At 39.3% G+C, this 12535-nt stretch overlaps 1 protein-coding gene across 1 annotated transcript; it reads left to right on the forward strand.

The window, feature by feature from the left end:
• Positions 1-579: 579 nt before the first annotated feature.
• LOC136423119 (mitochondrial chaperone BCS1-like) lies at positions 580-9265 on the forward strand. The gene is made up of 10 exons (XM_066411148.1): positions 580-635; positions 1416-1696; positions 2563-2708; positions 3291-3430; positions 4248-4442; positions 5391-5454; positions 6208-6377; positions 7032-7149; positions 8048-8225; positions 9069-9265. The coding sequence occupies exons 2-10, from the start codon at positions 1523-1525 to the stop codon at positions 9141-9143; spliced, it is 1260 nt and encodes a 419-aa protein (XP_066267245.1). The 5' UTR covers positions 580-635; positions 1416-1522; the 3' UTR covers positions 9144-9265.
• Positions 9266-12535: the final 3270 nt, after the last annotated feature.

Here is a 12535-nt window from a genome sequence, read left to right on the forward strand (position 1 = left end):
CATAATCAACGCCATTATTTAACGGTACTATCTGAGATAATTAGGTTATCCTACCACCATCGGTATGGACAGATACATGTATCAAAATTTTATGCGTCGTGATCGTATACTTGACATTTCTTACCTTGAATTTCACCTTTCAGAGTCGCGAATCCCTCCTCGTGCCCTTCTACGCGTTCTTCCTGTGTTCTACCACACCCAGAAAGTCCACAGCCCCGCTAAATCCGGGGGCCAGGATGTGCAAATCAATGATTCACACCAAAAGCGTCGACAGCGTTGTGTTGTTTGGGTTTGTTGGAAGTGAACGCGGAAGTGTGGGAGCTTCCAATATCAATAAAGGTAGAAATAATTTGATCTTACTATATTATGACCGAAAATGTTCATAAGAATTATCTAAATATCATATAACTATTTATTCAAATTTATATAGTGATAATTTTCCTTATGTAGGTTTTCTTTGTATATTTGAAGTTAAATTTATATATATTTGAAAAAGTGTGTATCCCCCTTTCAAATTGAGACCTTCTATATCCTAAGAACAAGTTTTGATTGGCTTTTGCGAACATATGACAAACAAAGATGGCGGCGCCCATGAAGTTTTTAGCCGTGGAGGTAATATTTTTGCTTTTCTGACTGTAAGCGAACTGTCTTCTTAATTTTTTTTAGCATTAGAATTTATTTTGTGCATTATACCTACCAACCAACACAAGAGAGCGACGCAAGAACGCATAATTTAGGTTCCGAGCTGTACGTTTCAAAATGACTGACGTTCAACTCGCCCCCCTCCCCCCTTGTGTCCGAGCTGTTCAGCATACCTTGATACCGCATCCAGGAGAGAAGGCTTTATCCGCCTGTTATGTCCTGATCTCGCCGCTTTCATGTAGTGTACATGCGCTCTTCCCAATATAATGTATTCCCAGCATGGACTTCATTTCGGACTACTCCCATGCAGATCTATTGGTGGCAAAGCAATATCTAAAGGGTCAACCAGTATCCAAATGTTTTTTCCACCGATATATCTGCTTGGAGACTAATTGAGGCAAATGAAGAAAGCTCTTTTTAAAACTTAAAGCTGCATAAAGCAGTTACATAGGTCAAAAGGTGGAAATAAAGTACATGCTGAAATCTTTATGGTAGTGACATCTACTAACACTGTTTAGCACATTTGCATAATAACAGTTATGTTATATATTTTTTACAGAGGAAAGGCTTCAAAGTTGAAAGTATGTCAGGAAATTTATCCGATGTCAATAAAAAATTTGTTATACAGTGTATGTTGCTATTAATAAGAGGATATGTCAAATTGCAAGTCTTGGTTGGAATATTTACACAGCATGAATGTTGTTAAGTGGATTTTTTCTTACACATTCATTGATGAATAATCTCATTTTTTCATGCATTACTACTCTCCGCAGACCTGCACCTGATGTCAGTGGGACTGGAGTGACCAGATCAGAAAACTGAACTGAATAGCCCTGGTTTGAAAAAAAAAAAAAATCTGCTAAAGACTAAAAGAGAAACCATGCCTCTGTCAGACTTCCTCGCTGGTTTGAAGGAAAACCCGTACTTCGGTGCTGGTTTTGGACTGGTCGGAGTCGGCGCTGGACTGGCTGTTCTCAGGAAGGGGTCCCAGTTTGGTATGGTGGCATTCCGACGACACTGTATGATCACTCTGGAAATTCCTAGCAAGGACAAGGTAAGACATATCATGGTCTAGTTAGTGCGCAAAAACTTGACCTTCGTCTTCCCAAGACCTACCCACAGTCACATACAGACCAAATATCATCAAAACCCATCCATGCCTGAGGGTCGGGTCCGACTATGATGTCATCCACTGACCAGTATCAGCCTCTTCCATTCCCTCCTGTCTCTGTGAGAACACTTAAGATATACCAGTGGTTTCCCATTCAGTCTCGGATATCCTCACCCCACATATTAAGTTATGTTGACTATAGATATTCGAAAACACAACCAAGCAAGCAAGGAAGCAAACACGCGCACACACACACACAAACACACACACACACAGATAATACCCACCCGAGAAAAAAACACATTTCAATGCAGAATGCGAAAGGAAGTTGAGGGAGTTTTGTGTCCTCGAACAAAAGACTGTAACAACATTGATTCCAACCTCCGAATCCGGTATTCGAATGTTCAACGGCGATGCAACCGGTACACTCGAAATGCATTCTAAATATTCTATGAAACCCTGTGTGATACAGAAAATTATCACATGGTCCGGAACACCTGTATCGAACGTTTTTCCGGGCCAGGTATGACATAAATATCAATACAGGCCAAGGGCCAACCAAGTAGCACAATTGTGTCAGTGAATTTTGAGACTTATCAAACCCAGCATAATACTGCTAGTAGTACATCTACATTAGTACATATGACCACATAAATATATTTTATTGCATTTATCTATTATTCAACTTTCAACTTGTTTTACCCCCAGATTGCCCCATGATTATGTACATGATGATGATGATGATGTACATGTAATAGCCTTTGTGATGACTCTCATGATGGATATCTCTGTTTATGACCACCTTGTAGAGCTACCATTGGCTGCTTCAGTGGATTACCCAGAATGCTGCGAGGACACAGCACCTGAGTGTAGATACCACATTCCAGCAGCACGACAGTGGGAAAATTAGCACCAGATTCGACTTCGTTCCCAGCCCGGGCACGCACTTCTTCTGGTAAGAACCACCTATGTTGAACTTGAAGTATATTTTGTTGCTAAACTATTACCATTACTACTAGATTTGCAAGGAAACAGTTACTCAAGTAACCGGATAGAATTTGGAAATGGACGTTTTAGACATCATCCACTACTACACTGTCTTTTGTCAGTGACTAAACAAGAAGACATGGATGTCTAACTTTCATTGATGCATTACTGGATTTGTTGTCCAGTTGCTCGATTACTATGAAACCCAACTAAAACGTAAAAGTTTCTTGAACTACCTCTCTCATTTGCGTAAACCATTCTTTGTCAAAGTTGAAAAGATTATCATACTTACCTAACAGACACGAAGAGAAGGAGACCACACAGTTTTGTATGTACAGTACACGATAAAGTATGTAAAGGTGTGCCATCACTGCTGCAGCTGGTAGGGGGTGCAGCGGACAGTAGCACACAAAACAATGTGGAAAACAATGACGGCCCACCCCAGTGGAAGAACACAAAAGCAGCAAAGATGATGATGATGATTATGTTTATCACACCTTATTTGTCAAAGCTATACCTCTCACTCATTTCCTAACTCCCTCCTCCTTAGGTATAAGAACAACTGGATAAGAATAGAGAGAACGAGAGAGAAGCAGATGGTTGACCTGACCCACGGCACGCCCTGGGAAACTGTCCAGCTCACAGCACTTGGCAGGAATAGGCAAATGTTCTTCGAGATCTTAAATGAAGGTCAGCTGAGATATGACTATCAGTAGATAGAGAAATGACTTCTTTGCATAACTGTGGTGATATACACATATACGGGGTCATGTGGCCTGATGGCAGGGTGTTTGGCCCAGAACCCAAGAGGTCCCGGGTTCGAATCCTGTCATGTCACCAGGACAGTACCGATCTTGTGCCTTTCACTTTAACTTGTGAAAGGCACTTAACAAAACTTTCCTCACTTCACTCAGGTGTAAATGGGCACCTATATAGCTTAGTTAGGGACGTCCCTTGGATAGGATGTTAAATAGAGGTCGCATGTTTGAGGAGAGCCAAACTTTGAGCACATTTAAAAATCAGCCACTGTGCCGTCACACTTCTCAAAAAGAGTAGGGTTACTTCTCGGTGTGAGCGGATCAAACCTTACAGTCGGTATATAGGCTACAGAATCTTCAGCAAGTTGGTAGCCTGAAAAACAAAATGAAGAAGAACAACAAACATAAAGTTTTTTAGTTTTTTTTTTAGTTTAATTAACTATTGTGATAATTTTGTTGTCTGATAGACCAAAAGCTAACAATGTTGTTACATTTCTGTGTATTCACCAAATTCTAACATGCAACATGAAATATTCATTCATTCATTCATTCATTTTTTGCATCCTTCAGACACTTGCAGTTGAGATTGTATATTCTGGAAAGGGTTAGTAGAGGTACATGTATAAAGCTGTGCACCTTAAGCCCAGTGTGGGTCCAGTCAGAATGAGGTTATTGCTCTTGTGTACTTAAGATATTTAACCCCTGGTTAGATATTTAAACTCTAACATGCATCTTCCAACTATCAACAGCAAGAGAACTAGCCCTACAAAGGACAGAGGGGAAAACCGTCATGTACACAGCAATGGGGCCGGAGTGGAGACAGTTTGGGTACCCCCGGAAGAGGAGACCTCTCAGCTCAGTCATCCTACACGAGGGACAGGCTGACAAGATACTTCAGGACGTCAAAGAATTCATCAGTAACCCCAAGTGGTACACAGATAGGGGTGGGTAAAACGAGATCGCTTCTTTTGACAAACATTCAAACACTACACACAACATCCCTGAATAGTTTCATCAGGTTGGTAAGTCACTGAATAAAAAGACTCTTTTTACGCAACCAAGAGAATTATTCCACCGACCAGTCAGATTTGTCTTGAAGAAGGTGACAGATGGTCACTGAAACGCCGGTGGAATAAATCTCTTGGTTGTGTAAAAAGAGTCTTTTTATTCAACTACACACAGCAAATTAAAAGAGTTTGCCAGCCTCTACCAGGCTCTGCGGATGGCTGGAAAAATACTATTCACTCTATTTGGCCAATTTCTACAGTTACTGTAACTATTTTTCCAGCCATCCGTGGAGCCTGGTAGAGGCTATGAGTTTGTTTGCTACTATTGGGAGCTTTTGTGACGAACTCTGTCTCTTTATCAACCCCGTTAAGTCAGATCTCGTCTTAGAGTTCTGATGTTGATTATCACGAGACATGTACAAGAGACTGTCATATACAGGCTTGAGATAGTGACGCCCCCTGTCCCTGTTTAAGGTACTGCATCAAATTATGAGTCGGATCTAGATCGCCTCGCAAGATCTCTTGAGATCCCTTCTATACATATGTATAAACAGGGCTGTCTTTTTTCCATCCTAATCAGTGTTTAGGAACTGATGTTTTTAGCTTTTTTTTGTTGAATCTTAAAATTTTAAGCATACAAAAATACATTTTCTTCAGATTTTTTGGGCGGACGGTGAAATTTTACCGTTCCAGCTAGCAAATTTCCATCCCAGGATGGAGGGACGGGTCTTGGACTCACTCACTGACTGACAGCCCTGCATACTCCTACTAGTATTTGTGTTGTTTGAAAATCACATAAGATCTGGACAGCAGTTTCTGTTCCAAACATTTCATCAGAAGTTTGTTTTTTGTGAAGTTTCAGTGTATGATGTCTTTGTCCTTCAGGTATTCCATACAGAAGAGGTTACTTACTGTATGGTCCTCCTGGCTGTGGCAAGAGTAGCTTTATGTAAGTAAAACTAAGATACAATAGACTCAAATTTTGAGAAATGATGGCTGCCTTTTGTATTTTTTTCTGGCAATCTAGCTAGCAGCTCTCTTTCAGTTTCACATCCAATTTGCTGAGTGATTTAGCTTGATAGCCCTACAGTTATAAGTCAGGAGAATTGGAAACACCCTAATCCTGTTTATTTATGCATATTTCCTAATCATTGATAGTCAGAGAACTGTCTGTTACCAATTGGTGTTGGAGGTGTGATGACTGGTTTCCATAGTGACAGAGAATCCTGAGCTCCTATTGGATGGATTTTCATAGTGATTAAGAATCCTGAGCTCCTATTGGATGGAATTTTATTGTGATTATGAATCCTGAGCTTCTATTGGATGGAATTTCATAGTGATTAAGAATCCTGAGCTCCTATTGGATGGAATTTTATAGCGATTAAGAATCCTGAGCTCCTATTGGATGGAATTTCATAGTGATTAAGAATCCTGAGCTCCTATTGGATGGAATTTCATAGTGATTAAGAATCCTGAGCTCCTATTGCATGGATTTTCATATTGATTTATCATTAAGAAATCCTGAACTCCTATTGGTGACTCTAGGAAAGGGAATGGTTCTCCCGAGTTAGTGGTGAACGTCGGCAAGCTCTCATGGAGGAGGCGCAACAAGCCACCAACAGCAACAGCTTGTGTAACACAGGCTACAGTGATTTTGTTCTCAAAATATTGAAAGAAAACACTTCCTTTTTTCCTCTCACAGTACAGCCCTTGCAGGAGAGCTCGAGTACAGTATCTGTTTGATGAATCTAAGCGAACGTGGGTTATCTGATGATAGACTCAACCACCTCCTGAGTGTGGCTCCTCAACAGAGCATCATCCTACTGGAGGATATAGATGCCGCATTTGTCAGTAGAGAGCTCACACAACAAGGTACTGGTTCCATTCTCAACTGGGTTAAGTATCGCTTTTATTTCAAAAAAGCTTCCATCAAATATTGAAAAATGTTTGGTGGTTATAAAGTAGTTGATTAGCGTGGAAATCCAAAGGTTTTATCAATTAATGGAAAATTGAGTCATAGGTCATGATTGTTCTGAAAATTTGTTTAGCGCACATCTAAAAGTAGTAAAGCAGTCATCCTCAATTGAGGGGAAGCATGATGAATTTTCAAGTAGCTAGCAGAAGTACAAGCACACTGAGTCACCCCTACTCTAGATCTTCTTGATGAGTGTGTTGGGTTGTTTCGTATATGCCTGAAGCTCCCCCATACACAGGGCGTCTGGCTTTACGTCACCATATGAAATGACAAATGCATTCCCTTTCAACATGTCCGAGCTGGAGTCGACCCAAGGATTAAACTCGGGCCCCAGGATCCACAGAATTTGACCCAGTTGGCAAAGCAGTGTTGCATTGCCGCTTGTGCCACAAGGAGAGGGACATGTATTATTAGCAATCAAAAGGATGGAAAAAGGAACTAACAAAGATGTAATAATGTAATGTAAATAGATAAATAAATAAAGATGTAATGTTTCTTCTCTAGCTGTATGCACACAAGTGAAGTTTTCTCTACCCTTTCTGCTTCCACAGAGAAGGTGGCATACCAAGGCATGGGGAGACTGACGTTCAGTGGCCTACTGAACGCCTTGGATGGAGTGGCTTCAACAGAGGCTAGGATTGTGTTCATGACAACCAACTTTATCGACAGGTAATTATAAGTAACAACATTACTCATAGTAAACATGGCAGCCAGTTTGGAACCTGGAACCGTGACTCGTAAAAAAATGTTCTCTCGAGAAACATGAAAGCAAACATTATTAAAATTTCCAATTGTATGTACTTTATGATGATTAAGCATTGTTTGCTTCTCAAAAGAATGTTCTTCACGAGTCATGGTTCCAGGTCCCGAATCATCTGTCGTATTTACTATGACATCACAGGCTTAAATTAACTTGATTACCTGATAGTAAGTATCAAGCACTGGACATAATGATATGTAAGATTCAATGTTCGATAACATCAGAAAGGTACATATTTTGGACAAACGTCTACAGTTGTTCACTGAATAATACTTATGATGGTTGCTTGTAATCAGGAACTGTTGCATATGTTTTAGTGTCACTGGTGACACAAGTACTTTAATTTGATTGTGTATCATGTACTATCATATGACCCTTACCTCTTCCCTCATGACCTCAATGTAAATCTGCCTGCATGCCTAAAATGCTGGCAGATTTACATTGAGGTCATTTGAGGTTCTCATGAATATACAGAGCTTCAAACAAACAATCAAACATTTTTCTATTGAACCATCTGAAATTGTCTTTACTTCATTTAACATATCTATTCAGTTTGTAGATGACATTGGCTTTGATACCTTTGTGAGGTCGGTCTTTTGGATGGACCAGTTCTTGCCTGAGAGTTGAGTGAAGTTTGAAGTTAACATTCAGAGTTTTGGTATAAACCTTGTTTTGCCAGATCTTTCCTTAGTCACTGACGAAAGACAGCGGATGCTGTCTGAACCATCTGTTTCAAAATTTTATCAAGTTGCTTGAGTAACTATTTTCTGGCATATCTCTAAACTTCATCAATGAAACAATTTACAGGTTAGACCCAGCTCTGATCCGACCCGGTCGCGTGGATATGAAGGAGTACATCGGTCACGCCAGCGAACACCAGCTTCAGGAGATGTTCCGCAGGTTCTATCCCGACCAACCAGAGTCAAGGTCACAGGAGTTTGCAAGCAAGGTCGTCGCACATGGCAAGGACATAAGTATAGCACTGGTAAGTTCCTTTTTCTTTGAAGTTAGGCCGTGTGGATTCGATTGTATGGATGACATCTGTGCTCGCACATTAATTTGTGTCCGTTTCCAAAATAATCATTTAAAGCAGCTGCAAAATGTGCAAATAAGTTGCAAAAAGATATTTGGGAAAAAGGATACTTATGTCATAGAATTCCAAAGCCAAAGAAGTCAAAGAAGAAGATGTGAAAGAAGAAAGATGAAGAATCTATTATTTGGTATATACCAAACTCAGTGTGTTAACTAAGTCGTTTGTTCAACCTTTCTGACCCCATAGATTTTATAATGAAGGCAAAGTTTTTTTGCCAAACTGTTCTGTGTTATAATTAATTATTCGCATGCTCGCATCAGTTTTGGGGTTCCCAGAGGATGTCATTGATATAATCGAATCAACATGGCCTTGGAACCAGTAACTGTTACCATCTTTATGTTAATTTCGATTTTAAAGAAAAAGATTTGATATCATAAACAATGTCAGTATCACAGATATGATTTTATGCTATGTACATCCACGCCAATTTAATTTCTTGGCTAACGGATTTTTATTTTTAATTTTAGCAACCGAAAAAATCATGAAAACAGAAGGCTGGGGTGAAAACTTGCACATGACCCTGGTCACTCCCTGATACTGTGTGCACCAAAGTAAAAACATTCCTCTGAGATTCTATTTTCATGTTGTTTTTCCAATCTAGCATCTTTCTTAAAAATTTTATTATTCGGTTAACCAAGAAAATAAATTGGTGTGCCTTAAGTAGTTCAGATAAAACTATTCTCAGACTGATAACTTGAAAATGTTCATGTGTCTTTTTTCTTCTTTATCCTGTAGGTTCAAGGCTTCTTCATGCTGAACAAGTCAGATCCTGATGCTGTTATAGAGAATATAGACCAGATGTGGACATAGAAACAAATAGAATTTTATTTCTATGTTGCTCGTGACTTGTTCACATACCTGCAAGCAAAATGTCAGTTGATTTTTGCTCAGGCAAGTTGTCACCAAAGATGGAAGAGAAATGGAAGAAAATGAGCCATTTATTGCTACAAAATTGAAACATATTGTTTGTAGATTTATTTAGTGCACTTTTATGACTTTAGGTACTATGAAAATCATAGGAAATTAAAGATTTCAACCTGATTTTTAATAAATATATTGCTCTCAGTTTCGAAATGATGTTTTTATTTGTAGCATCTTTTGGTACTGTTAGCTTACTAGGTAGACCATGGAGAAGGTATACTATTGATAGATGTAATTTTGATACATACCTACTAGTACTGCAACATGTACTTCTGCCCCAGTCTAGATCTGTTTATTTGTCTTTCTGTTTCTTCATATATAAGGGTTTTATATAAGGGTTTTATTCATTGAACACCTTGCAGCCTGGGGGTTGAATTACATGTCCATTACAAATTACACATGATGCTTACTTGCTTATGTCGAGACTAGAAGGTCTCGAGTCGTACACAGTCATGATAGAATACTTAAAGGTTTAAAATCACACATATAGCTACATTAAAAGGTTGTGTGCCGGGATAAGATGCACGTATTGGCAAGTAACATGAAACGGTGGATCAAATAACTGCCTGGGTTACACTGGGCCTTGCACTGGGTTACAATGTGGTATTCAGAAGATGGACAAGGTAAGGGATTGGGCTACTGAAATATCGTGCAGTGCGGACTGGCAACTGGTCAAATTTCTTGTTCTGCCTGGTTTCCCTGCCACTTATCTCTTCCCTCGGCCGCGGAAGCCAATGTCTGTTACGTTCAGACTTGTACAACTTCTTGGCAAACTTCAGGCACAGAGAAACACGTCGGTCCTGGAGAGTTTGGAGTCCAAGAGCTTCACAGGCTGCAGAGTAGCTGTGGAAGTTGTTGCCATGGATGATCTTAATTGCGCGCACTTGGATGTTCTCAATCTTCCTCCGTTGGCTGTTTGTTAAGCCTGGATGCCACAGGGGTGTTGCGTACTCCAGAACCGGACGTACGAAGCATGTGTATACAGTGAGCAGGTCGTGTGTAGGTAGCTGGAACTGCCTCAGCCTACAAAGGAGATACAACCTTAACCTTTCTGTGTACATCTGTCACATACATGACCATCCAGTCTTCCATTCTCCCTTGTGCCTTATTTAGCTGTTATATACCCCAATGGAAGCTTAGACAATTTGCAATCATCGGCTGCCAGCGAGCGCGCGTTATTACGAGAAAAGTAAACAAACGGTAAACGGCCGGCGCGGGAAAGGCGTCCCCAATAGAAAGCAGCGTTGAGTCATCTGAGTCGGCGGAGAGATGCTCTCCTCGGTGAAATTGCTGGGGTCAGTTTTGACCCCACTGGACCACGCGTAAACTTTCTAGGATAACTTAATCTCGGTAAAAACTTGTGAGAAGTTATACGACATAATATACATACAAACTCGTAGAAGGAATTTTGTTTTCGACTAGAAATGTCGAAATGGCACATGTTGATATACGCCTGGGGTCAGTTTTGACCCCATACGGTGGTTTGGGGGTTAAAACCACTTACTAGTAAATTAAATCCCTTACTAGTAAATCAATGGGATAGCACATCTCTATCCCATTTATTAACTCTAAATCTAAAATCCCTTAGTAGTAAATTAATGGGATAGCACACCTGATATAGTGAATTAATGGGATAAAGGGGGTGCTATCCCATTAATTTACTAGTAAGAGATTTAGATCATTACTATATCTTTTTATAGTGAACTAATGGGATTAAGGGGTGCCATCCCTTCAATTTACTAGTAAGAGATTTTACATGTCTCTTATGAGGAATTGATGAAATAACCTTGCAACTACAAGTTATCCCATTTTTTTAAACTATACCGTTTTCTGACAAGAATTATTTTCAGATCTAAATAAATGCAATAAATGATAATGTCTTTTTATTGAATGGTATTTATTGTAGACATATGTGCTAAGTACAGGTCATAACAGTAGTATATAGTTTGCAGTCACGTGTACACGTTGCCAAGTAAAAGAGCTGTAATCAAAATAAATTCGACTTCTTCTCGCTTCTTTTGATAAGAATATGAATTTGTATCATTGCTAAGGCCTAAGACGTAGGGAAACATAGACTGTCTCAGTCAATAAAGTTTCTCTGTGGTATAATCTATGTAACACTTTCACATAAAAATTGGCTTTCATATTTTGTTCTATCTAGATTACAGTATCGATATATTCGTGTTTTTTTTTTTTTTACACAGGGGAGTCCGGTTATGTTGACCACTTCAGTAGTGGCAAAGTATTGGACATCAAGGAATAGGGCACATTTAGGAATCTTACAGGAAATATCATATATATCATCATGACTACAACAACAATATGCACCATATCCCTACCATTATTTCATCAACCCACATCAATTGCCAATATACATGTATGATCCCCAAACACACATTTCTAAACGTAGATTAAAATAGATAAGCAAATGCCTATACATCAATTAGATTTTTTGAGAAGGCAATATTCGTGAATCCTGAGGAATAGTTCAATAATCTATTTTCACTGATTTATATAATGTTATACAATATTAGTAAAGATACATAAAAAACATTGCAAAACCCACGTGATAAGGTGTTGATATTGTTACAATTACTATAATCCAACGCTATTTGATAGACCATACAAAATCACCCATCTTGAATTAAGATTTGTATGATAAATCCACCTACACATGCATCTTCGAGCTTGGGTCGGCTTTTCACACAAAGTTTGTACTGTCGGTGTTGGTGAAGCTACGGTTAAAACATTATATCACGTTTTTAGCTTGGAAGTTGGTACGAGACTTTTATGCACTGCAGACACACCGTACCCTTTGCTTTAAAGCAAAATTGAATTGCACTTTCTCATACAGAAATGTGAACTTTCTTTGTCAAGGAATGAGCATTCCTCCACTCCTGTGATGTTACGCTAGGCAAAACACATGACACCGCGAGCAGTGGATCATCAGTTACCGGAAGGACGTCACAAAAACAGTTGACAGTTTGACAGTTGGATATCTGATAAGTCCAATTGTTGTATTGCAAATTACACTTCAACTTGGCCGTGGAATGATTTCTACGCACACTTTTGAAGGCAATTTTGTGAAGCAATGGTCTTTTGTTATCATGATCTTTAACGTAATCAAGTTTACTATATGCTACTTGCGAGAGGTCCGCAGATCTTTTGATGTCTAGAAAACGATTGAGCTACGATCTACTGAAATAAATGCAAATAGCTATATTCTCCTGCATGTTGGTGTCCCTATGACGTCACGTAAAGTCCATCTATTAGTATATGAA

Source organism: Branchiostoma lanceolatum, chromosome 17, assembly GCF_035083965.1.
Source record: "Branchiostoma lanceolatum isolate klBraLanc5 chromosome 17, klBraLanc5.hap2, whole genome shotgun sequence".
NCBI lineage: Eukaryota > Metazoa > Chordata > Leptocardii > Amphioxiformes > Branchiostomatidae > Branchiostoma > Branchiostoma lanceolatum.

Coding starts and splice junctions, on each gene's coding strand:
- LOC136423119 (XM_066411148.1), top strand. CDS start 1,523: ATGCCTCTGTCAGACTTCCTCGCTGGTTTGAAGGAAAACCCGTACTTC. Junction 6,378..7,031: donor TAGAGAGCTCACACAACAAG/GTACTGGTTCCA, acceptor CTGCTTCCACAG/AGAAGGTGGCATACCAAGGC. Junction 8,226..9,068: donor AGGACATAAGTATAGCACTG/GTAAGTTCCTTT, acceptor TTTATCCTGTAG/GTTCAAGGCTTCTTCATGCT.